The sequence below is a fragment of the Rhinolophus sinicus genome, chromosome 16 (genome assembly GCF_057876585.1).
Source record: "Rhinolophus sinicus isolate RSI-liver-muscle chromosome 16, RSI-T2T, whole genome shotgun sequence".
Lineage (NCBI taxonomy): Eukaryota > Metazoa > Chordata > Mammalia > Chiroptera > Rhinolophidae > Rhinolophus > Rhinolophus sinicus.
In genome coordinates this window covers 77,893,338-77,921,241 of record NC_142516.1, presented here as the reverse complement: position 1 = coordinate 77,921,241, position 27,904 = coordinate 77,893,338, and the positions used below count along the sequence as shown (strand labels likewise).

At 45.6% G+C, this 27,904-nt stretch overlaps 1 protein-coding gene across 1 annotated transcript in view; it reads right to left on the bottom strand.

The window, feature by feature from the left end:
* Positions 1 to 27,904, bottom strand: part of PHF2 (PHD finger protein 2) — a 91,239-nt gene that overhangs the window by 39,984 nt on the left and 23,351 nt on the right. Inside the window, exon 2 of the mRNA XM_074330235.2 lies at positions 7,030 to 7,115. Within this exon, the coding sequence (XP_074186336.2) occupies positions 7,030 to 7,115 (86 nt within the window). The remainder of the gene's footprint in view (positions 1 to 7,029; positions 7,116 to 27,904) is intronic.

Below are 27,904 nucleotides of genomic sequence, written 5' to 3'. Positions count from 1 at the left end.
CTTTCACATCCTTGGTTAAGTTTATTCCTAGGTATTTCATTCTTTTTCCTGCAATTGCAAAAGGAATTGTTTTTTGTATTTCTTTTTCGGAGATTTCATTGTTAGTATATAGGAATGCAATGGACTTTTGTACGTTGATTTTGTAGCTGGAGACTTTACTGTATTCGTTGATTGTTTCTAATAGCTTTTTGGTGGAGTCTTTAGGGTTTTCTATATATAGCATCATGTCATCTGCAAAGAGTGATAATTTAACTTCTTCATTCCCAATTTGGATGCCTTTTATTTCTTTCTCTTGCCTGATTGCTCTGGCAAGGACTTCCAACACTATGTTGAAAAGCAGAGGTGATAGGGAACATCCCTGTCGTGTTCCTGAACGTAGAGCAAAGAGCTTCAGTTTTTCTCCATTAATTATGAGATTAGCAGAGGGCTTGTCATATATGGCCTTTATTAGGTTAAGGTATTTTCCTTCTATACCAATTTTATTATTTAATCATAAATGGATGTTGTATCTTGTCCAATTCTTTTTCTGCATCAGCTGATATAATCATATGATTTCTGTCCTTTATTTTGTTTATGTGATGTATCACATTGATGGATTTGCGGATGTTGAACCATCCTTGTGCCCCGGGGATGAGCCCCACTTGGTCGTGATGAATAATCTTTTTAATGCATTGTTGTATTCAATTTGCTAGAATTTTGTTTAGGATTTTTGCATCTGTATTCATCAGACATATTGGTCTGTAGTTTTCTTTTTTTGTGTTGTCCTTACCAGGTTTTGGTATCAGGGTAATGTTGGCCTCATAAAATGAGTTGGGGAGTACTGTCTCTTCTTCAATTTTTTGGAAGAGTTTGAGCAGGATTGGTATTAGATCCTCTTTGAAGGTTTGGTAGAATTCACTAGTGAAGCCATCTGGTCCCTGACTTTTGCTTTTGGGAAGGTTTTGGATGACTGATTCAATTTTGTTACTGGTGATCGGTCTGTTTAGATTTTCCAGTTCTTCATGGTTCAGCCTAGGAAGGCTATATGTTTCTAAGAACTTGACCATTTCTTCTAGGTTATTGAATTTGGTGGCATATAGTCCTTCATAGTATTTTTGGATGATCCTTTGTATTTCTGAGGCATCCGTGATAACTTCCCCTTTTTCATTTCTGATTTTAATTAGTGTTTTCTCTCTTTTTATCTTAGTGAGTCTAGCCAATGGTTTTTCAATTTTGTTAATCTTTTCAAAGAACCAGCTCTTTGTCACATTCATTTTTTCTATTGTCTTTTTGTTCTCTATTTCATTTAGTTCTGCTCTGATTTTTGTATCTCCTTTCTTCTGCTGACCTTGGGTTTCATTTGTTCTTCTTTTTCTAGTTCTTTAAGGTGTAACGTGAGGTTATTTATTTGAGATTTTTCTTGTTTCTTGAGATAGGCCTGTAATGATATAAATCTCCCTCTTAAAATTGCCTTTGCTACATCCCAAAATTTTGGTAGAATGTATTTTCATTGTCATTTGTTTCTATGTATCTTTTGATCTCTCCTCTAATTTCTTCTTTGACCTGGTCGTTCTTTAAAGTACATTGTTTAATCTCCATGTATGAGTTTTTTCCTGCTTTCTTTTTGCAGTTGCTATCCAATTTCAAAGCCTTGTGATCAGAGAATACGCTTGGTATGATTTCAATGTTCTTGAATTTGCTTAGGCTGATTTTACGTCCCAATATATGGTCTATCCTTGAGAATGTTCCATGTACACTAGAAAAAAATGCACAGTCTGATGTTTTAGGATGAAGTGCTCTATATATGTGAATTATGTCCATTTCATCTAATGTGTCATTTTGGGCTTCTAGTTCGTTATTTATTTTCTGTTTGGATGATCTATCCATAGCTGTCAATGATGTATTTAGGTCCCCTAGTATAATTGTGTTTTGGTCAATTTCTCCCTTTAGTTCTGTTAGTAGTTGCTTGGTATATTTCGGTACTCCCTGATTGGGGGCATAAATATTGATGATTGTTATGTCTTCTTGTTGTATAGTCCCCTTTACCATTATGAAATGTCCATCTTTGTCTCTTGTTACCTTTTTCACCCTGAAGTCTGTTGCATCTGATATCAGTATGGCTACACCTGATTTTCTCTGGATAGCATTTGCTTGGAGTGTCAATTTCCACCCTTTCACTTTGAGTCTATGCTTATCCTTGTAGCTGAGATGTGTCTCTTGGAGACAGCATATGGTTGGGTTTAGTTTTTTTATCCAATCTGCTACTCTGTGCCTTTTTATTGGTGAGTTCAGTCCATTTACATTTAGGGTGATTATTGATATGTGAGGATTTCCTGTCATTCTATCTTTAGTTTTCTGGTAAGGCTGTGTTTCCATTGTTTCTTTGCCTTTTTGTTGTTGTCTATTATTTCTGTGTGATGGTATTCTATGATGTTTTCCTGTGTTTCTTCTTTTATTACAGTACATATTTCAGTTCTGGATTTTTTTTTGAGTGGTTACCATTAAGTTTATGTAAAAGAAAGTTTGATATTTAGAGTATTCCATTTTCTTCAGCACGCTTACTTTCTCCATTCCCATATTCTGGTTTAGGCCTTTACTCTCCCCCTTTTTATGGTTTAGTTGCCACAAATTGTCCCTGTTGATGGTGGTTGAACAGCCTCCTTTAGTGCTTCTTGTAGTGCAGGTCGTGTATTAGAAAATTCCCTCAGCTTCTGTATGTCTGGAAAGGTCTTTATTCCTCCTTCATATCTAAAGGATATCTTTGCTGGATATATTATTCTTGGCTCATAACTTCTCTCTTTCAATAGTTTGAATATTTGGTTCCACTGCCTCCTGGCTTGTAGAGTTTCTGCTGAAAAATCTGATGATAATCTAATGGCCTTTCCTTTGTAGGTTATCATCTTCTTTTCCCTGGCTGCCTTGAGGATTCTTTCTTTGTCGTTGATTTTAGACAGCTTCAATACAATGTGTCTTGGAGAAGGCCCGTTGAGATTGAGGTAATTAGGTGTTCTATTTGCTTCTTGGATTTGAGGATCCAGTTCTGTCCACAAGTTTGCGAAGTTCTCATTGACAATTTGTTTGAATATATTCTCTGTTCCCTTTTCTCTTTCTTCTCCTTCTGGTATGCACATTATTCTTATATTGCTCTTTCCGATGGAGTCAGAAAATTCTTGCAGAGTTCTTTCATTTCTTTTAAGTCTCAAGTCTCTTTTTTCTTCCATCCATGTCATTTCCAGGTTTTATCTTCGATGTCACTGATTCTTTCCTCCATATGGTCAACTCTACTACCTAAGCTGGCTATTTCATTCTTAATTTCTTCTATTGTGTTCTTACTCTCCAGCAATTCTATTTGGTTCTTTTGGAAAATTTCAATCTCTTTGGTAAAATGCTCATGTTGTTCTTTGATTGTGTTTCTGAGTTCATTAAACTGCCTTTCTGTGTTTTCTTGCATCTCGTTGAGTTTTTTCAGAACTGCAATCTTGAATTCTCTGTCATTTAAGTCACATATTTCCATATTTTTAAGTTCCTTTTCTGGAGACTTTTCACTTTCTTTCTGAGCTGTCTTGTTGCCTTGGTTATCCACGGCTTTTACTGATTTATTATTTCTCTTCCTAGACATCTACAGGAGTGGCTTCTGCAACAGGTTGATAGGAAGAGGTCTTTCTTTTGTTTTCCAGTACTTGTTGGTAGAATGTTTTATTTTCTCTCCGAGTGCAGGTTTTTTTTCTCTCTCACATGGTAGTGCTACGTTTTCTCTGCACTATTCCAGCTTCTCACACAATGGGGGGATTCCCTGGGAGACGGGCTTCTCTTCTGTTAATAGTTCGTCTAGATCACAGGGCGCAGTGTCCCAGTGGGTATGCGGAGAGCTTTTGAAGTTCCAAAGCTCTTCCTGCACCAGATTCAGAGCCCGTATGTTTCAGCAGTTCTGTTTACTCCTGCAGGGATCCGCCCAGATAGGTGGGGTCAGGGGCGGGGTGGGTTGTGAGAGGTGGCCCAGAGCAATGGCGGCGACCACCACCACAGTGCATGGAAGTTCTTCATGTCTTTAGCACGGTGAGTGCGGGCTGAATCCCAGACTAGCAGACCTCTTTGGCCACCTCGCAAAACAAGTGGCAGCATTAAATCAACCCACTTCCTTATAACTGCTTGTGTGCACCAAGCTTTTTCGATTTCAAGAACATAAATGCCTGAAACACGTTAAACCTTATCTTTTCTTGCCTTTAGTGATGATTAGAGGTGGGGCTTTCTTTCCATCCAGATGAATTGCCAAAATACAGGTAACACGTGCATTTTCATAACCAGTGGAGGGAATGTAGATTGACGAGGCACCCCTCTGATCAATTGTCATTTGAGATCCTTGCCCCATTAACACTGCAGTTTCATCCATAGCAATCATGTTGGAGAGTTGGTATTTAGAAAAGTCGATGCCATCAACAAAGGACTTGAATGCAAGTGCATGTTTAATAACTTCAGTGTCTTCCAGCTTGAACAGTGTTGTCGATCTTAGAGACAGTTCATATCGCTGAAGAAAGCCTTCCAGCTAGTGTTGTGATGCTTTGAATTCTTCTGGGGATATGTCTAACTGTGGTGCCATTGCCAGGGCAAGTACTTGAATATCAGCCCTGAGCACAACCAAAACCTTTGCTTTCCTGTCAGCAATCCATTCACAGATAATGTCTTCCAGCCAGGAAATAATGGTTGCTGACCTGATCCACACTGGTGCTTCTTAGCATTTCCCTCGTCCACCTGTTGAATGAGGTTATCGTACTCTGCTCGCCATTTTCAGACCATTCGGAGATTCAACTTCTTCTCTTTGCAGAAAGCTGTAAGATTCTTTCCCCGGGAGTCCTCCATGATTCCTTCCTTGTACTCGACGGAATAGCTCTTTCTTTTTGCACTCATCTTGTCTGGGGATCAGAATATTATTCCCTTTAAATCTACCATTAAATCAAGTGTTAATTGAAGACTTATGAGACAGGAGTGGCAACAAAAATGATGACAGTTAAGAATGATGGTCCACACAAAAGCGACGAAAAATTGCATGCACCAAAATTCAGAAAACATTTCTTTATTTCATACAAGTGCATTAAGTATGTCTGTTACAACACACGACGTATTGAATTATGAAGATTCATTTTAGATACAACCACGTCCGTTCGTTATCAAGTGAGCACATTATTTGTGCATTGTGTCTGTATTCTGATTGGTCATTTGGCAATAAGTCTCGAGTTCATCTTTTTATATAGGCATTTACCTCTCGTCCAAAGGTGCCCACTTGGGTATTTACAAATATTGAATTATAATTTATATTATCATTTATGTTAAGTATTAATGTCAATGATATTATTTATTTATATTTAATTATATATTAATATTATTATTTTATAATTCAATACATCCATCGTGTATTGCAACGGACGTACTAAATGCGTCAGTCTGCCTGACGATCTTAACTGGGGCTTATTTTTGGGGTAGGGCTTATATCATGAGCATCCTGAAAAATCATGCTAGGGCTTATTTTCCAGTTAGGTCTTATTTTGGGGGAAATACGGTACCCTCATAGACACATGCACGCACGCACACACATGCACATATACACAACCAGTGAGGGGCTGCCGGGTAGCACCAGGCTGCCCTCCCCACACTCCCTGGGGGTGGTTGGTTGTATGTATCAAGACAGGGTGCCTGCACTTGGCTTTCAGTGGTATAACAGGCAGCTGGAGACCAGCAGGCCTCTGCCCAAACCCAGGAGCACAGGAGCAGGGGCTGGGTGAGGCTGGCACACGTGCCCCCAACAGCAGACAAGCTGTCATTATCAGGGAACGTTGTACGGGAATTGGAGAAATCGGATTGTGTGCATATCAATGCCCACCTCGCACCCTGCTGTAACCCAACCCCAGCCCCGATTCAACTAGAGCCCCCAAACCACACAGAGGTGGCCCTGCTCCACCCTCCCCAAGCCCCCCAAGAGAGCGCCTCCCCAGGACACTGGGCTCTACTGGCGGGACAGGAGAGGTCTGCAGATCCAGCCCTGCTTTGTCCCTGGCCCAGCCCCAGGGTCGCAGGGCATAGCCCCAGGTCCCCAACCTATTCATCTCTCCCAGACCCTGAGCTCTCCCAGTGGCTCAGGAGGTGCCAGAAATGCCACCAGTTAACCCATAGGGTGGTAGTCACCCTCTTGCATCTGCTGAAAAACAGTGACCAGACGAATGATCGGGCAACTAGGGCAGACACCAGGGCTGCCAACTCCTCGGGGTATGAGCGTAAGTTAGAAACTGCGAAACTTCCTGCTTCACGACAGCAGGGCTGGGATCCGCCACCAGCCAAGGCCAGCGTCCAGCCTGCACCTTGCGTGAGCAGCTCCCAACCCAGGCAGGAAACCAGAGGCCACACTAATACCCTACATGCCATCTGTCCTGTCCCCAGGTCAGGCCCTCCCTCGGTCCCTGCAGACCATAGCACCCATCCCCCAGTGAGCTCAGCCTTAGACCTCACCTCCCACCTCCCAACGTGGGCCCCTTGGAGCCACCTTGGATGAGGCTGCACCCTGGGGAGCCCAGACTGGAGGAACTGGCACACTCCCAAGGGACCAGAGGAAGAGGTGGGGGAGACAAAGCCCTTAGGAGGGGCAAACAGCAGTCCATTGGGAAAGGGAACTGCCTAAGATTCCCTGCAGCTGGGTGAGAAGGGAGGGAGAGCTGATCCCCACAATGCCAATGTCAAGACCCCGGCACGGCGGCGTCAGCTGTGCTGTCCTCTAGACAGCCCTGCATCACATCCCCGTCCCCGACGGGCTTGGGCCCTGCAGGTGCTGGAGTGTGCGGGTCCTGCCCAGGCCTTTGAGAGCCAGCGGGGTCTCTGCACAGCCACCATGAGTGTAGGAGCTGATCAGGCAGGGCTGCAGTGGGCCTGGCGGGGTCTCAGGTGTGGTAAACGAGGCTGGCGGTGGTCCCCAAGTACCAGGGTGTGACCACCCAGCAGTGTTACTCCAGCAAGCTGGGCCAGGTCAGTCAGGTACAAGGGGTGGCTGTGTGGCGCTGCACTTACAGGTGGACTTCCCGTGGGTCTTCTCGCAGTTTGGGCAGTGGTATATGTCGATGTCTGGGGCCTCTTCCTCTTCCACTCCAACACAGCTGAAATGCAGGAAACACAGACATCACTAGTGTTCAACAATTCTGAGAGTGCTTCCCCTGCAATGCCCCGGGTAGCTGCTGCTCACCTCTTGTGAGGGGCCTGGGCAGTGTGCGTGCAGATCAGGCATATTGTATGTGGGGACAGTGGCCCATTGTGTCAGGACACAAGGAGGAGGGAGGGAGAGGCAAGGAAGGTCTCACCATGCATGACCAGGAGAGGTGGGGGGACGAGGTTGTTCTGCGGGCCTGTCTCCATGAGAGCTGTCACTGCCTTGTCACCACAGAGCCCAGGGAGGATGGGGGCGGGGGGTGGGTTGCTTCACTGGGGGAAGCTCAGAGCCATGGGTGGGGCTCCTCTGGCCCCATGGGGGAATACCACAAGTCTCCATCCCTAGGGGGCAGCACCATGGTGCTGGGACAACTGGATATCAAAGAATGACACTGAACTCCTACCTTACACCATATATAAAAATTAACTGAAAATGGAGTAACAACGTAAATATAAGAGCTAAAACTGTAAAACTCTTAGAAAAACACGGGTAAATCTTTATAGGTTTGGATTTGGTCATAGATTGCTAGATATGACACCAAAAGCACAAGCAACAAAAGAAAAAATAAATTGGATGTCATCAAAATTTAAAACTTTTGTACATTAAAGGACACTATCAAGAAAGTGGAGAGACCATACGCGAATGGGAGAAAATACTTGCAAATCATATACTTGATAAGGGTCTAGCATCCAGAATACATGAAGAACTTTACAACTCAACAACAAAAAGACAAACCAATTAAACAATGGGCAAAGGACTTGAATAGACATTTCCCCAAAGATGAGATAAAAATGCCAACAAGCTCATGAAAAGATGCTCAACATCCTTAGTCACCTGTATGCCACTGAAATGCAAAACAAAACCATGACATACCACCTCTTATCCACTAGGATGGTTTTAATTTTAAAAAGAAAAAAACAAAAACAAAACAAAACAGGAAAATACCAAGTGCTGGCGAGCACATGGACAAATGAGAATCCTCTTACATGGCTAGAGCGTATGTAAAATGGTGTGGTTTCTATGGAAACAGTATGGTGGTTCCTCAAAAATGTAAAGATAGAATTATCATATGACACAGCAATTCCACTTCTAGGTATATACCCAAAAGAACTGAGAACAGGGACTCAAACAAATCCTTGTACTCAAACCTTCATTGCAGCATTAGTCACCATAACTAAAAGATGGAAGCAACCCAAATGTCCATTAACTGATGAATGAGTAAACAAATTGTGGTGTAGCCGTACAATGGAGTACTACTCAGCCTTAAAAAGGAGTGTAGGGCTGACACATGCTACAACATGGATGAACCTCAAAAACTTATGCTGCATGAAAGAAGCCAGACATAAAAGGCCACATGTTGTGTGATCCCAATTATATGATATGCCCATATTAGGTAAATGCATAGAGACAGAAGACCTACTGGTGGTGCTTGAGGGTGGGGGAGAGGAGAAAGGGCCATGACTATTTAGTGGACATGCGGTCTCCTTTGGGATGAAATGTTTGGGAACTAGATAAAGGCAATGGTTGCACAACAGTGTGAATGTACTAATACCACTGATATGTTCACTTTAAAATGTTGATTGTATATTATATGAATTTTATCTCAGTTAGAAAGAAACAGAACCAGGCCTTGTGAGAGTGACACCATCCTGTCATCACCACCACAAACCCCATTATCGCTCAGGTTGGCTGGACACTCACTCTGAATAGGGCAGCAGCAAGAGCCCTAAATGAATTATTTTGGAACAACCCTGCAACAATGGGGATGATTATTACTAGCTCTACTTTACAATGAGGACACTGAGGCACAAGAGATTAGATGTTTCCCTAGACCCAGAGGTCTCCTCACTGTTCAGTAGGACAGTCATCCCCTCACCCCAGGTACAGGCCCAGCACTCAGCAGACAAAACCCTCTGCAGGCCACCAAGGACCGAGGTCCCAGACAGAATGCTATATGTGTAGCTGCTGATCCCGCAGTTCCGGGAACAGACCCGGCAGCCCAGAAAGACCTTGGCACATGTGTTTAAAAACATTAAGTTCATTCTTCACCTCAGAACATGAACCAAAAGGAAGTGCAAGCAGTCTGAAGAGTAGATTGTGAGGCAGCATGCGCGGGCGTGTGCGTCTGCTCTTACAGTACAACTGACTTTCTAAACAAACATACAAAAAAATGGGAAAAGAAACCAGAGAGAACACTGATGGATTGAAAGTGTTCCAAATCAGGAAAAACTTTCAAGTGCAAACTATGAAAAACATTTACAAAAAATACAGTGAACTGTTCTGATTCTTTCTCCAGAAATTGAAGGCCTCTCCCCACAGAAGAGCAAGGCAGAGCCAGGAACAGAGCAGGCACCCAGCTACTGCGGGAAACAGATGCCCCTCACCAACCACCCATGAAAGGCAGGCTATAATCACAGCATCATATCATTTTCACCTGACAAATTGACCACCACCAAACACAACGCACTGGTGAACCCTATGTTGGCAGCCAGACCACTGCTAGTCTGTCTCTAGAGAACAACCCTGGCCCGGCCGGCCTCTGTGTGCTCATCCATAAAGTGGCCTCATGACACAAGTGATCACACTGGATGAAGATGGCTGAGGCCAAGCAATGCACAGCTGTGCATGCAGTGAGCTCCACAGCCCACACTCACCAGGAGCCATAGGCTAGAGAGGGAGGCAGAGCCCTGCACCCATTCAGAATCGACCTGGTCCAGAAACTGGACCCAGAACCCACACCCCAGTCCACACTCACATCCACACACCAGGGCCAAACCCCACGTCCATGCCCCAAGTTCACATCCTGTGTCCACAACCTGTGTCTACATCCCAAGTCTACACCACAGGTCTACATTCCAGGTCCACATCCCACATCTACACCCTGAGGCCACACCTCCTGTCCATTCTCCACGTCCACCCCCCATATCCTCACCCCAGGTGCATATCCCGAGTTCACACCCCACATCCACACTCTGAGTCCACACCTATGTCCATGCCCCCAGTTCACACCTTGCATCCACACCCATATCCCAAGTCTACACCATAGGTCCACACCCCATGTCCACATCCTAAGTCCATAACCCAGGTTCATGCCCCACATCCACACCCTGAGTCCATATCCCATGTCCACACCCCATGTCCACGTCCTGAGCTCACACCCCGCATCCACACCCTGTGTCCATATCCCATGTGTACACCATAGGTCCACACCCCATATCCACACTATACGTCCACACTCTGTGTCCACATCCTAAGTCCACACCCCAGGTTCACGCCCCACATCCACTCCCTGAGTCCACACCCCAGGTCCACATTCCAAGTTCACACCTTGAGTTCACACCCTGCATCCACACCCTGATTCCAAATCTCCTGCACACACTCCCTGTCCACAACCCATGTTCACAGCCCAGGTCCACACCTCATATCCACAGACCAGGTCCAAATCCTAAGTTCACACCCCGAGTCCACACCCCACCTCCACACCCCAAGTTTACACCCTGCATCCACACCCTGAATCCACGTCCCCTGTGCACATTGCCTGTTCATAGCCTAAGTCTACACTTTAGGTCCACCTGGGATAGGTCCACACCTCAAGTCTACACCCACTGTCCACACCCCACATTCACACTCCAGGTCTACATCCCGAGTCCATACCCAGCAGTGGCTCCATGCTGTCTTCTCACTGGTAGCTCCTGGAGCAAACAGACATCAGGACAGCCCACCTCCCCAATGGGTCTGCCTCTGTGTCAGCAGTTGCCATCCATACCTGTGGCTATCGTGTTCCCTCGTCAGCATCTGCCACAGGGACCTGGGGATCTCCAAGGAGAGCAGCAGGCTCTACCCCGAGACCTCTGTGTGCCACCGCCACCCAAAGGCTGCATGAAGGTTGAGTTATAGGTCAATCAACACACCTGAAAATACAACCCCCTCCCCCAGGGGGCGGTCCCCAGCCCTGGTTACTAAGACAGGCTCCCCAAGCACGGCCTGCTAGTCCCACATGCCCCTGAAGCCACACTGTGTTCTAGAAGGCAGAGGGGACCAGCCCACATGACAGGTGGGGAAGCTGAAGTCAAGGGGTCATGACCATGCACATGCCACCAACCCACCCCACTCTCTAGGGCTCTCTCTTCACCCCCTGAGGCTGCAGGTCTCACCTGGGTGGGATGGAAGCCCGGCACTGAGAGGAAAAGTGAGAAGCGGGGACAGTGGGTCCCTTACTCTGCCCCGAACACCTCGGGGCCACCCCTCACCAGGGAGAGACAGCTAGGGCCTGGGCCACAGCCAGGTGCTGGGGCCAAAGCCAGGGCCACCCACCAGGGGATGACCACAGGCAGGCCGGCCAGCCACGCCGCCTAACAGGGATGCAGCAGCACCCCCAGGACTGGCCGCCAGGCCCCAAGTGCCTATGCCTGCAATGCTGACAAGGGCCACCTGGCCTGTTCCCTAAGGCCCTGGAAGCAGATCACTGGCTGTGCTGTGTGATGAGGGGACAGCTCTAGCTCCCGCCCAGCGTGTGCGGAGGGTCCAGGGACCCCACTGTTCACTGTGAGCTCCTGTGCACTGGGAACTTGGCCACGTCACAGTCAGCTCTATCCTCACTGAGCGGGCCGTTCACCGAAACCACTCACTTATTTTATTATCTCAAAGTGAAGGCTTTCAGAGTGACCCTTAAGAAATTATTCAGGAAATTACCCAAAAATCTGAGAAGAGAACAATAGCTACAGAAAAGTCGGAGCATTTCCGCTGCACTAAAGCCAGGAGCACGGACACTGGTGTTGCAGAGCCTATCCCGCTGGCCCACACCGTGGTGTGCGTGAGCAAGGCTATCCGCTTTACTAATGCAGCAGGCGAGTGGTTAAAGAGCTTCAGTCTGAAGAAGATCCCAAACGTGCACGTGCCTGTGGATGGACGTCCATGCCACGCCCTCTGCAGGGACCCTGGTAAGGGTCACCTGCGCCCACGCAGCTGGAGCTCACTGATTTGGAGGTCATGTCCCCATGGAGACCGCTGCTGGCTCAGGACAAGAGCTGGGAGCCCGAGGACTTCCCCAGATGGCTGTGGGGCTCAGCACACCCAGCCTGGCCGGCTGGAACTCCTGTGTCTGCAGTCAGGTGCCCAAGGCCTTGCCTGCCTCCTCTCCAAGTGATGTGTGAAAGGACTACGTGACGTAGACAAAGGCTTGGTAAGGACCTGGGAGTGCCAAGGAGGGGGAAGGATGGTCCTGTTAGCACTGGGTCCCAGATTTGGGGATTCTCGACAGAGGGGGGACACTACCCTCCTTGGAAGCAGGCACTAGCACCCACCCCATGCTCTAGGCCCAAGCAAGGGTTCCAAAGTGACCTACAGGAGGTCCAGGGACAGATGGAGGCTAAGGGCCACCCGCTGGCTGAGAGCCAGGCACTGGCCACAGCGGGGCCCTACTGTGTCTATGTCCCTGAGACCGCCACGTCTGCACAAGGCAGTCCAGACCGAAGATCGGCCCATGCAGACTGCGGCCTGGGTAGTTAAGTGAGGCCAGGGCCAGGGGCCAGGTGAGCACAGCTGTGGTGGCAGGGAGAGCAGGAGGATGATATGTGGAGACGGGGAGAAGGGGGGAAGAGAGAGCGAGCGAGCACCAGAGCCCAGGCAGTTACTCAGGGCAGAGAGGAGACCAGGAGCTGGGAGGGGTGTTACCGGGCCAGGGGAGAAGACAAAAGCCACCCAGGAGATCAGTTCTAAAACACAACAACTTCAACGGCTCTGACACCTCAGCAAAGAGACACAGTCAGCCAGATAGTTGCAGTTTGTTCTTTTTCACTCTGGGGAGAGCAGTAGCCCCATTGGCAGTAAGCCTTCCTGGGGTACAGGAGCTTCAGGGATCAAATCCAGGGTTCCTGGCTTGAGCATCCTTTTTGGAAGGCCGCAACCATCCCGGGTGGTGGGCAGCAGGTGGCGGCCACCTAGGACAACTCCTAGACCTTGCCGGCCCTGCCCGCCCTCCCCATTGCCAAGAACCCAGGTCAGCCACTCCCAGGGCTCCGAGGATACAGACTTAAATGAACAAGTCGTGTTTCCATCAACCTGTGGGCCTCTCAGAGACCCGGGGATGGCACTGCCTGTGTGACAGCTGAGGACTAGGGTGAGACAGGGACCAAGGACTGAGCCAGGCCTCACACTGTAAAGAAGTGGAGACTACTGGCCGGTGCAGTGACAAGGTGGGGACGAGACACTCAGTGTGCATCAGGGGCACGGGGGCCGAGGCTGCACACTCCACAGGCCGTGGCCCACGAGGCAATGGCTAGGACCAGCAGCTCCGCATGGCCACAAAACGGGGACGTGAACAAGTACATGAAAGCTGCTGTGTCCTGTCACCACGTACATGCCACAGAATACACTGTGCAGAGTGTTCTGTGTGGCTGGGATACTGCTAAACTAATTGTAAAACAAGAAGAACGAAGTAGGTCTTTACATACTGACCTGGAAAGAAATTCATAGCATATCATGAGGTGAAAGGCAGGGAAGAGGAGAATGTGTACAATGCAAAGCCCAGCAGTTTGGGGATGTGTGTCATGTGTGCATGAGTGTGTCCATACGTGTGTGTATGTGCCTGCGTGTGCCTGTCTGTGAGCTCATGCAGTCCACCCTGCTGAGGAGTCCAGGTGGTGAGAACCGGGGAGGGAGGAGGTTGCATTTTCAGGGGGGCACGACTCCTTGAGTCCTGAGATTGGTTTGATCTCAGCCCGGAGTGACCCTGGCACACCGCAATGAGTCAACCTCAAACAAGGTTAAAGCTAATTTAGTGCCCAGAGCCCAGGAAGTAGAAAGATAACAGAATTTTCAAAGGTGGAGGGGGGTGGGGTACAGGAACAAGCCACCAAAGAAATTGGTGAAGAAAAAGAAACTGACGGGGTGGAAGGGTGCTGAATTCAGAGCCTTGCAAGGCCGCAAAAGCCATCGGAATCGCCCAAGCATCCTCAGGGAAGGCCTGCTCCTTGTGCCGACCCTCATGGCACCGAGGACCAGGGGACAAGAGGAGAAGTGGATTCTCTTAGGGGGTTCCCATAGAAATCCCTGCCCTCCCACCAGGTGGCGTCTTGTGAGACTTTCCAGACAGGAGCTTCCCCAGGGCACAAGCTGCGGGGCTCCCTGGCATGGGCATCCCATACTCCAGTGCTTAGCATTTATGAATCAGGGATGGAATTATGTCCTGATTCCACAATTAGATTGCATGGTTGTCAAGAGCGTATTGTCAAGAGCGTTGATTTAAGATAAATCACAACTTCTGTAACCTTGTTCTGATATTTATTTATTTTTTAGGAGGGAGAGCCTCAAAAAAAGGAAGTGGCTCCTTTCAGTCCCAGAGGGGAGAAGGATGGGCAGAGCGTCCCTTCACGGGCTGGCCCTGCAGCATGGGTGGGAGGCACTGAGGGGCTCAGTGCGGTACTGATCTGTCAGTAACGCTCATGATGTGGGCAGGGACTAACGCAGAAGGAGCCTCCCACAACAGTCCTGTGTGCCGAGAGCTTTAAAAAGGTTTTCATCCCATAGGACAGTAATTCCATATCTACAAACCTATTCTAAGGCAAAAAGTAGAAATGCACGCAAGATGCCTGTGCAAGACGGGTGTGGGGACAGAGCCCCAGAAAGCAGTTTCTAGGCTGTCGGCCTCACATAGAAAGGTGCTGGCTCAGGTAGTAAATGGCCATCAACTGTGATTGGATGGCCATCAGCTGTGGCTAGTTGGCCGTTAGCTGTAACCAACGAGCCATTGGCCACTAATATAACTGCCATGGCTTTGCTAGCAGAAAATGGGGGCTAGCAAGAAGATGGTGGCTGAGCCTGCAAGCGGTGCAGTGAGGGTTGCGAACAGTGTGGCTCCTGCTTCCTGTGTCTCCAACCCAGTCGCCAGCGAGAATATAGTGGTGTGACTCCCCTATCTATGGCTCCGTGGGTGTTCCTTTTTGGCCTCACCATGTCCTGCGTTCTTATGTGGGGAGCGGGAGCTGAGACCCCGCAGGCTGCCCCACACGACACTTGTGTTCTTGTACAGGGAGTGGGAGCAGAGACCCCGCATGACACCCTGCATAACAACGGGTCATCCCAAGATTACTTAAAATAGCAAAAAGCAGGAGCAGCAAATTCCTCCAGCCAGGAGGTCAGATATCCACTTCATGCTGCACTCACATGGCGGAGTATTATGCAGCCATTAAAACTCATTGTCTCATGTTTGAGTTTAGATGTTTAAGATCTACAGACACTAAAACTAAAGCCCTTGTGCAGCATGACACACAGGACGGCTCTGTGCTGGTGCTAGACACGGCATGCTCATTTTCTCTTTATACTTTTCTGTACTTTGCTAAGTCACGGAAAACTGTGAGTATTCTCTTTGTAGCAGGCAGCAAGTCATGCTTTAGTTTGAAGGTTTGAATGGTCCCCGAGTGCCCCTTCCCAGCTCACCTCCTCCTGTCCTTCATGGGTCCTGGTGCCCTGTGAAGAAAGCCACCTGAGCCAGACCCCTGATTCAACCAGGTCTTCAGAGGACAAGTCACAAAAATGAGCAGGAAAAGGAAAAGAGGGAACAGCTGGGAGAGCCTGGCCAGCCTGGGGCGGTGGGGGGCATGTGCAGAGGGTGATGCCATTGCCCAAGGATGGCAGGTGACACTGTCCCACAGAGGAGGGGTCTCATTCCCTCCTGGAGGGTGTCCACTGTGGGGACTCAGTGCAGCAGGACCCCCTAGGGTCACAAGCCCATTTGGCTTCCACCTGGCCCTCATGGGGACCCAGCCACAGAACAATGACAGGGCTTTGGGGGCCCAGATGAGATCTATGTGCTGAGTCCCAGATGCAGCTCCATGGGGAAAAAACAGTGTGATGACTGTCAGCAACCACTGGGCTTTGGGGTAACTATCACACAGCCATAGATAGATAACCAGGATTATGGAAAGGAACTGGATGCTCAGAAGAGATGAAAACAGGTTCTGAAATGCAACAACAGTCGTCCTCCTGGCCCCTGCAGGAGGGACAGGTGAGCTCAAGAGGGGTTGTATGTACAATACCCAGCACAGTGCCTGGCAACAGCAGGGGCCTGTGAAGTTAGTTTACTGCTTGTCATGTCCATCAGCACCATCACATCACATCATCATCACCGTCATCATCGCCACCATCACCATCACCATCATCATTACATCATTTTTACCGCCACCACCTTCACCAACACATCACCATCACCATCTTCTTCATCACCATCATCACCACCACCACCATGACCATCACCATCACCTTCATCAACACCATCATCATCACATAATTTTCACCACCATCACCATCACCATCATCACCTTCACCACCTTCCTCCTCCTCATCCCCATCATTGTCATCACCATCACCACCATCACCACCATCACATCATCACCACCACTATCAATCCCATCATCACCATCACTTTCCCCTGCTGGGTTGATGGACTATGACACATGCTATCATTTCTGACAGCAAGTGGCTGAGAAAGAGCAAAATTGCAGATGGAATCACAGAATCCACATGGGAAGAACCAACATTCATTCCCTCTTCCCACTTGTGCCATCTCCACTTCTCCAGGCCTCTGAGGTGAGCAGACCACAGCCCAGGCCCTTCCCATCTCCAAGATGATGGAGGGGTTGGCAGCCTCTGACCAGCTAAGCCCCGTCCTGCCTCACTCCAAGTTTTTTCCTTCCTGGCCACAATACTCTTTTTTGTGTGTTCCACACACTTCCCTTCAACAGAATGGAGTGTCCAGGAGAAATGGAAGCCATAGGGGAACAGAAGCCAGGGAAGCAAGCTGGAGAGGAGCCTGTACCATCCTCCAGTCATCGCTGAGAATGCCACTCATGGGAACCTGGAGAAATCCCAGCTGTAGGTGAGGAAAGCAGGGCCCAGGACGCAAGAGCAGCACATGCATCCACACCTACAACAGAAGCAGACGTACGCTGGTGGGGCACGTGGAGTTTGCTCCTCTCTCCTAGTTCAATAGTTTAAACAAGGCAGACCATGACTCTATAAACCGGTATCGCTCACTCTAGTGGCAGGAGATGGAGGGCACAGTCCCCGGCATCCACGTGCCTCTCCTGCCAGCTGCCTTGGGGCAGGTGACTGGCATCCCTACTCTCTATCATCTGGAAAAGAGGCACCAAAGGTGATGTGAGGGGCAGCGTGAGGATTAACAACGAGAGGGGCAGGGCGGGGGGGTGGGGGCAGCATGGGGCCAAGGAAAGTGTCCTGAGTCAGGCAGAGCGCAACGCTGGGGCATCTACAATGGGTGCCATGGGCAGGGAAAGAACCCAGGCCTCCCCTGGCACAGAGGACAGACTCTGCCTGCTCAATGCCACTGTCGCCTGAGAGGGCTCTCCCCACCCAACTCCTATTTTGAAAACGTAAACCTTACAGAAATGTTGATAGATTAGTTCAATGGATACCTGTGTTCTCTTCACTCACATTCTCAAATGGTTAACAATTTGCCTCATTTGCTTTACATCTCTGTCCCCCAATTCATCAGTCTGAAGTCTCCTAAAAACAGGGCCCTGTGCACCATAATCATGGCATCAAAGTCTAACCCCAAGTTGTGTCCTAACGTAGGTGTCTACACATTCACATTTCCCCAGTTGTCCCAACAACATTCTTCACGCTGTTATGGACCCAGGCTCCCACGTGGCACTGGCTGCTGGGTGTCTACGCTCCTTAAACAGGGATGTGCTTTTTGTTGTTGGCAGCACTGCCTTTTGCAGGCTCCTGGACAGTGGTCTCTCCAGAGATACATTCTGGACTGTCTGGCATTCTCACACAACCTCACTGGGCTGTGTTTCTGGTGTGGGTGCCCCATGTTTGGTGTTGGTGTGGATCACACACACGGGTCAGCCTGTCCCCTGCAGGCACAAAGACTGGAGTCTCTTGGCCAAGGCAAGTCCGCTGTCAGGTGATGAAGATGGGACTCTGTCAGGGGTTCCTCTGCTGCCCCACGAACTCTGACCTCTGGCTTCAGCATCCAGAGATGTCCCCGCAGGAATCATGTATTACCCTGGTGGGACGTTTTACACTTAGTGACAGGTCCTGGCAGTCAGACTGGCTTGGCAATAGGTCCAGACTGGAGCAGGGAGCTTCTGGGAAGGTTCTGAAAATCGGATCCCTAGCCCCACCCACCCTACTGGGTCAGGCCCATTTCGAAAGACAAGCTAGGCCCGGGAGCTCCTGCAGCAGGGCCTGTGTAAAGTCCATGAGGACCAGGGTGTGGCCAGGGGTGTGCCCTGTCAGCCCTGGAAACTGGGGGCTATAAATTCCTTCCTAGGGGGACACAGAACCCCGCTCAGAAAAGCAGCCCACACGCAGAGCCCAAGTTCCAGAATCATTCTCATCAGCATCCTCCGCCCTCAGCCAATCTGTGCCAAGGGGCCGGCTCTGCCTCGTTATCTAGGAATTCACTACTCAGGTGCATGTGTGGACTATACAAAACCCAAGCATGACTGGTGGAAACCACAGACGAAGCTAAGACCCCTGCCCATGCGACGTAAGTCACTTATCTCTGGAGCCCGTTACTCAGCTCTAAGGGAACTGCTCGGCCTGGCTCCTCTCCAAAGTCCCAGAGGCACTAAAGCTCTGTGACCTAGAAACCTAAGGGCCACCCTCGTCCCAGAGGAAGCATGGAAGTCCTTGATTTCCCATCGGCACAGTCTCTCCAATAAAGGACCCAATAGATCAGACTCCCCCCCCCCCCCCCCCCCCCCCGCCGTGAGCAATAAAGCATTTAAAAGTACAAAACGCTGTCGGCAGGTTTAGTTTAGATAGCTGTTTGTTGGAGAGAGGAAAGCAGGTACACAGGCTCAGGGCCCTAATTAACCAGGGCCATGTCAGGACTGGCTGTGGGCCCTGAGGGAGACATGGCCCTTCCTTCTCGCACACCACAGAGACGTAGCCCAGGGGGACAACAGCCTGTGGTCCTATGAGGGCACCCTGACACCAGTCTCACAGACACAAGAACCCAAATAATTCCAAACAGTGAGCAGCAGCAGCAGGAGTGAGAAACACAAGTGCCCAAATCAGTGACTGCTTTCTGTGGAGTCTTACATGCATCTGGAGACCTTGTCTCCCTGTGAAGCACGCAGTAAACAGTAGGAAGGCTATTTTCGTAGGAGAAAACATAATGAAACTGCCTGACCAGTGATTTAAATTGTGACTTTAAGAAAATGGTTTATAGAAAAGGACATAAATGGTTTTTCAACATATGGAACAAAGACATCCCACCTCTCGGCCGGCACAGCACTAGGAGGTTGCCAAGCACGTGGGGTGCTGACGCCGCAGACACACACAAGCATTCCCAATGGCCTCTAGGGTGGGAGCTGCTAGTGTAAGAACATGTACCCCCTTGTCTGTGGCCCTTGTCCCAGAATGCACAGGTACACAGCGTTTACTGCAGCAGCAGCTAGGGGTCCATCTGTCTGTGCACAGGGGATGCAGCGCTGGGCCCATAGGGAGGGAGTAGGCAGGTGTGAGGGGACAGAGCTGTGGCCCCCATGGAAGACTTGGATAAATGTATGGAATGCCAAGAAGTACAAACTCCACACTTTCTGATCTGGAACAATCTCCAGGATGTGTTGTTCAGCAAAGAGCATTGCAGAAGAGTGTAGGGCACACTCCCATCTTTTGTGGGGCATTGAAGGAAATGCATACGCATGCTCCTCTGTGATGAGAATGTTCTGGAAAGACTCAGAAACATGACCCCAGTGGCCATCTCTGGAGAAGTCTGGTGGTCAGTGGGGAGGGGACAGACTTGTCGCTGGAGACAAATTTTTGACTGCTGAATTTTTCCTCTGTGTGCATACTGCTATCTGCCTTCAAAAAGTTTAAAGAACAGCTATAATCTTAATAAACTGATTTGATTCAAATCAGAGCTATTTGAATTTTTTAAAGTACATGCAAAGAGTTTTAAGAAAATACTCTTCTGACTCTCAAAAATAAATCTATATAGAATGCAGGTCAAAGGCAAGCATTCATGGTAAGTGTTCAGAACTTCCTGAGCGTGCCTTGCCTGGGCAAAAATTTAAGGCTTTTGCAGCATCAGGAGCGAAAGGTTCAGCAAAAATGCATCCTGTCCAGCCCTCTCTTTTGGGAGATGAGGACACTAAGGACAAGCGTGGACAGCAGGCCTGCCCACTATACTTTCAGTCCTTCAATAAGCCATGTTTAGCGCTGTTCTGGACAAAGTGAGAAGTGGGAGGCCTGACGCACAGTGAGGGCTTTCCCTGATGCCACTCTAAGGAAACGTGGAGGACATGACAGAAGCCCCAGAGGTCACAGGTCACACAGCTGAGCCCTCACAGACCCACCACATTTCCACATGGCAGAGACCCAGCGGCCACCTAGAACAACCTGCCAAATGGGTCTGTGCATGGAGGATACAGCACTGGGCCCATCGGGAGGGAGTGGGCAGCTGTGGCACCTGCTCAGCTCAGCAAGGAATGGGAGTCCAGAAACAGCAGCCCAAGGCCTATGCAGTTCATGGAGTGCCCTGCGGATGTGCATTGAGCGCTGTCAGATCTTATTTTTCAAGAAAACCTGGAAATGCACATCTTTAGGTTAACTCTCCTGATTTTAATATATTGCAGCTAAAGGAACCATTTTTGAAAACCCTGTGTGAACCAACACCATGGGCCCAGCAGATTCCTGTGGCCCAGTGTGACGAGCCAGTGGGCAGTTTGCACCTCTGCCCCTCCCCAGTCACCAGGTCCTCCTTTGCTCTAGGCAGCCAAACCCACCTGAGACCCTCCTTCACAGCCTCAGCATCAAGGTGGTAAGAGGTCCCACCAACCTCTGAGTCCTTCCACCGTTCCCTCCATGGTTTCAGTGGTGATATCTGGGGTCCCCTCCCCTGCTAACACAGGATCTGCACACACCCTAACTGAGAGGCAATCCAGTGACCTAGGGACCACACCTGTCTGAGGAGACTCCAGTCCTGGGGCCGCTCTGGGATATCCACCTGCAGAAACAACAGCACATCTGGCATGCAGCCACAGGATGCTGAGACGCAGGCTTCCTTGGACAGAGTCCTGGTTCTACCCAGGCCTGCAGCAGCATCAGGATGACCTGGAAGGAGGAGGCTAGCCTGGGTGCTGCCTCTGGACCTCCCTTAGCCTCCTTGTCCATAAACTACAACAAGAAAACCTGCCCTGCACCTTATCTGTGCCAGAAAAGCCTAAAAAACTCACAAACCAAAGCATCCAGCAATAGGGGAGCTAGTAGATCAGTATCCACCTAATAGATTGTTATGCACCCAAATGTTGTACTGAGGGACATGCTCATGCCATGATATGGGAAACAGCACACTGACTCATCCTTTTATCCACACAGAAAAGAGAGACAAACATGTACAGAGGTTACAAGTGAGCACCTCTGAATGGTGGCATACAAGTGGGACAGTTTTCTCGCCTTTAAAATAGTCTTTTTGCTACAAAAAAATAAGCATTCTGAAGACAAAAAAAGTATAGTCTGAAGAGATATGCTTTCTCTGATATGGAAGGCATCTTGGAATTATCATATCAGGAGTTAAAATAACTATGATTAATATTTTAAGGGCTTTAATGGAAAAAGTGGACAACATGTAAGAACAGATGGACAATGTAAGCACAGAGACGGATCCTAAGAAAGAAGCAAAAGGAAATGCAGAAATTAAAAACAGTTACAGAAAAATGCCTTTGATGGGCTCATCATTCGACTGAAGGCCAAGAAGGAATCAGTGAGCTTCAAGATAGGTCAATAGAAACTTCTGAAAGTGAGCAAAGAGAAGAAAGAAATAAAAAAAACAGAACAGAATAACCAAGGATTGTGGGGCAACTACAAAATGTGTAACATATGAGTAATAAGAATACCAGAAGGAGAAGTGAGAAAGGAACAGAGGATATATTTGAAATAATAAGTGGCTGAGAATTTTCCCAATTTAATTAATGGCAGACACAAAACAACAGATCCAGAGAACTTAGAGAACACCAAGCCAGGGTTGGGAGGGGGAACAACCCTACATTTAGTCATAGCACAAACTATAGAAAATCAAAGACAAACAGAAAATCTTGAAACAAAAGCCAGAGGGGGAAAAAACCCTTTATTTATAGAACAGCAAGGATAAGAATTACATTACACTTCTCTTTAGAAACCATACAAACAAGAAGTAGCATGAAATATTTAAAAGGTTGAAAGAGAAAAAACCCCACCAACTTAGTATTTTCTATCCTACAAAATTATCCTTCAAAAGTGAAGGAGAAATAAAGACTTTATCATACTAACAATAATTGAGGGAATTTTTCACAGGCAGATCTGCCTTGCAAGAAATTTTAAAAGAATGTCTTCAGAGAGAAGGGAAAGAACATAGGTCAGAAACTTTGATCTACATAAAGAAAGGAAGAACATTACAGAAGGCATAAATTAAGAGAACATAAAAATTTTTTTTCTTATTCTTAAGTGACCTAACAGATAATAATTTGTTCAAAATAATAATAGCAACAATGTACTTGGTGATTATAGCTTACGAGTAAGTGAAATGAATGATGGCAATGTTACAAGAGACAGAAGGGAAAAACTGGAAATATTCTGTTATAAGGAACTTATACTACCCATAAGTTGTATAGGGTATTTGAAAGTGGCCTTGGCTTAGCCAGAAAGGAAGGAAGGAAGGAAGGAAGGAAGGAAGGAGGGAGGGAGGGAGGGAGGGAGGGAGGGAAGGAGGGAGGGAAGGAAAGAAGGAAGGAAGGAAGGAAGGAAGGAAGGAAGGAAGGAAGGAAGGAAGGAAGGAAGGAAGGAAAGAAAGATATAGATCAAACTAAAGGGCAACCACACACAAAAAAAGTTTAAAATAAAGTATAACTGACATACTAAGAGAAAAAAATGAAATTATATGAAATGCTCAATTATAAAACCAGGAAAGGCAAAAAACAAAAAAAGAGTGAAGACAAAAAAAAACAAAACAAATAACAAGAGCAACAAATAGAAAACAGAAACAAATACGGTAGATATTAATCCAATGTGATCAATAATCAGTTGGTCGGAATATCCAAATTAAAAGACAGAGACTGTAAGAGTGGGGGAAAAAACAAGACCAACCATACATTGTCCACAGAAACCCACTTTAAACATAAAAGACACATATAGATGAAAAGTAAAGGGATAGTGTGGGTACAGCGGATATAGGAACTATCTCTGATTTTTGCTAATGTTTGCTGTGAACCTAAAACTACTCTAAAAAATAAAGTCTGTTAAAAAATAAATAAAAATAATTTTAAATGGAGGGAAAAGAATAACGGGATAAAGAGAATGATACACCATGGTATACTGATCAAAAGAAATCCAGAGTAACTTTATTAATTTCAGACAAAGCAACCTTTGAGCAAGAAATATCATCATTACATTACTATGGAGCATTGCATAATGATAAAGGGGTTATGTTTTCCAAGAAGACATAGCAATGCTTAACATGTCTGTGTCTAAGAACAGAGCATCAAAATGCAGTTGGTAAAAACTGATAGACTACAAGGAGAAACAGATGAAACAACTATTATATGGGAGATTTCCACATCCTCTACCAATAACTGATAGACCTAGCAGACAAAAAATCAGTCAGTACAAAGTTGAACTGAACAACACCATCCATCAACTGGATTTAATTGACATTATAGAGTACTTTGTCTAACAAAAGCAGAATAAACATTCTCAAGCTCACACAAAACATTCACTGAGAGTGATCACATTCTAGGCAATAAAACACATATTAACAAAGTTAAAATAATAGAAATCATACAAAGGATATTCTCACATCACAGTGAAATTACACTAGAAATCATTACAAAAAGATATCAGGAAAACATCAAAATACTCAGGGATTAAACAATTTACTTCTTGATAACACATAGACAAAGACTGAGGAGAAATTTTTAAACATTTCTAACTAAACGAAAATTAAACACAAGAAAATTTGTGGGATACAGTCAAAGCAATGCTTAGGGGGACATTTATAGCCTTGAATGAACACATTACAACATAAGATCTAAAACCAACAATCTCAGCTTCCACCTGAAGAAATTAGAAAAATAAATAAATTAAATCCAAGTAAGCAGAAGGAAAGAAATAATAAAAACTAGAGCAGAAATCAGTGAACTTGAAAACAACAGAGAAAAAAAAGAGGAAAGATCAGCCAACTGATAAGCTTCTAGCCAGGTTAACAAAGAAAAAAATAGACTAGACAAATTATTAGGTTGGTGAAAAAGTAATTGCGGTTTTTGCAATTATTTTTAACCTTTTAAACCACAATTACTTTTACACCAACCTAATACTAACGTAAGAAATGAAAAGAGGGGCCATCACTACAGATCCCATGGACATTAAAAGAATAATAAAGGAATATTATAAATACTATGAACAAGTCTATGCTCACAAATTTGATAACCTAGATTAACGGAACCAATTTCTTAAAAAATTCAATCTACCAAACTCACACAAGGAGAAATAAAGAATCTGATTTGTCCTCTATCTATTAAAGTATTAAATTAAAAGCTACTGCTCTTCAAAGATCCTTTTAAGGGAATAAAAGATAAGTCACAGACTGAGAGAAAATCTTTGTAAAACATATTATCTGATAAAAGACCAACATCCAAAAATATACAAAGAACTCTTTAAAACTCAATAATAAGAAAACTAACAACCCAATTTAAAAATGGACAAAAGACCTAACAGACATCTCACCAATAAAGATATGCAGATGGCAAAGGAAACTGAATCAACTATTAATAACCTTCAAAAACAGAAAGCACAAGGCCTAGATGGGTTCTGTGATGAATTACATATTAGATTTAAGGACAATATTATACCAATTTTCTACAATCTCTTCCGGAAATTAGAAGCAGAAGAAATACTTCCTAACTCATTCTGAGGCCCAGCATTACCTGAAGGACATAGAAAGGAGAACCAGACAGACAGGGAGACCAGACAGATAGAGACAAGAAAGGAAAACTACGGACTAATATCTCTCAATCACATTAATGTACAAATCTTGTAGAAAACATTCACAAATCAAACTCAATACTGTATAAAAAGAATACATGACCAAGAGGGATTTATTCCAGGTACGCAAGGCTGGTTCAATATTTGAAAATCAATTAATGTAATCCAACACATACACAGGCTAAATAAAAATCATATGATCACATCAATAGACGCAGGCAAAGCATTTGACAAGATTCAACATTCCTTCATAATAAAAATTCACAGCAAACTAGACAGAAGGGAACGTCCTCCACTTGCCAAAAAAACAGCTACAAAAACCAACAGTTAACATTATACTTAATATGAGAAAGTAGATGTTTTCCTCTAAGATCAGGAACAAGGCAAGGATACTCACTATCACTATTCCTATTCAACATGGTACTGGAAGTCCTAGCCAATGAAATAAGAAAAGAAAAGAATATATATGCAGATTGGGAAAGAAGAAATACAACTGTCTTTAATTGCGGATGACATGATTGTCAATGTAGAAAATCCCAAGCAATCAACCAAAGAACTCCTGGAACTATGAGTGATTATAACAAGGTTGTGGGTTACAAGGTTAATGTACAAAAGTAAATTGCTATCCTATATATCAGCAATAAACAAGTGGAACTTGAAATTAAAAACAATACCATATACATTAGTACCCTCCAAAATGAAATGCTTAGGTATAAATCTAACTATGTACAAGAGCTATATGAGGAAAACTATAAAACTCTGATGAACAAAATCAGAGAACTAAATAAATGGAGAGACAGTCCATATTCATGGAAAGGAAGATTCAATACTGTCAAGATGTCAATTCTTCCCAAATTCATGTCTAGATTCAATGAAATTCCAATCAAAATCCCAACAAGTTATTTTGTGGATACTGACAAATTGATTCTAAAGTTCATATGGAGAGGCCAAGGAGCCTGGAATAGCCAATTCAATACTGGAGAAGATCAAAGCTAGAGGACTGACACTACCTGACTTCAAGACTTACTACAAAGCTATAGTAATCAAGACAGTGTGATATTGACAAAAGAACAGACATATAGATCAGTGGAACAGAACAGAGAGCCCCAGAAATAAACCCACATAAATTTGGTCAACTGATCTTTGATAAAGAAGCAAAAGCAATACAATGGAGTAAGACGGTCATTTCAACAAAAGGTGCTGGAACAACTGGATATCCACATGTAAAAAAAAAGTGGGTCATAAACCTAAATGTAAAATACAAAACTATAAATCTCCTAGAAGATAACAAACAAGAAAACCTAGGTGACCTTGATTTGATTATGACTTTTTAGATACAATACCAAAAGCACGATCCTGAAAGAAAATTGATAAAACTGGACTTCATTAAAATTAAAAACTTTTGCAAAAGACACTTTGAAGGAAATAAAAGATAAGCCACAGACTGAAAGAAAATCTTTGCAAAACATATATTTGATAAATGAGTAGTATCCAAAAAATATACAAAGAACTCTTAAAAACTCAGCAAGAAAACTAACAACCCAATTTAAAAATGGACCAAAGACCTAACAGATATCTCACCAAAGAAGATATGCAGATGGCAAATAAGCATATGAAAAGATGCTTCACATCATATGTCGTCAGAGGAATGCAAATTAAAACAACAATGAGGTACATATGCATCTATTAGAATGGCAAAGATCTGGAACAATGATGACACCAAATGCTGGTGAAAGTGTGTAACAACAGGAATTCTCACACGCTGCTGGTGGGAATGCAAAATGGTACAGTCACTCTGGAAAACGGTTTGACAATATCTTGGTATTTACTCAAATGAGTTGAAAACAAGACGACAAAAACCTGCACATGGATGTTTATAGCAGTTTTAGCATCATTGCGAAAACGCAGAAACCAAGATGTCCTTCAGTAGGCAAATGGTCCATCCAGACAAGGGAATATTATTCAGTGGTAAAAAGAAATGAGCTATCCACAAGAAACTGTTAACACTGTTATTGGAAAGGGGAATCAGCTGGCTTAGGAGACTTATTGTATATACTTTGATCCCTTTTGGATTTTGAACCATGTGAATGTGTTACTTATTCAAAAAATAAAATTAACAATAAAGCTTGAGAATTATAAGGATTAAAAAAAAGAAATGAGCTATTTCAAGACATTTAAATATATGTAGGCACCTTAAATGGATATCACTAAGTGAAAAAAGTCAGTCTGAAAAGCCCATGTACTGTATGATTCCAACTATATTATATTCTGGAAAAGGCAAAACTATGGAGACAGAAAAAGATCAGTGGCTGCCAGGGACTTGGGGGCGGGACCGCCTAGGCTTTTTAGGGGGTTGAAACTATGTGTGATATTATAATGATGGAGACATGTCATTATACGTTTGTCCAAACCCACAGAGTGACCCTCATGTAAATTATGGACATTAGCTAATAATCATGCATCAATATTAGCTCATGAATTGTGACAAATGTACCACAGTAATCCAGGATGTTAATGACGGGAGGCTGGGAGGTGAGTGAAGGGGTACATAGGAAATCTGCACTTTCCACTCAGGGTTTCTGTAAATCTACAACTACTCTGAAAAATTAAGTCTGTTTTTGTTTTTTTAATCAGAAAGGAAAAGTTCCATGTTTGCACACTTACTAACTCAAAGTACCTAGAGAAATACACGGAGTCATCTGAAGAGAATGATGGAGAAAAGCTGCCAATAAGTGGGAAAATCCTGTGAAC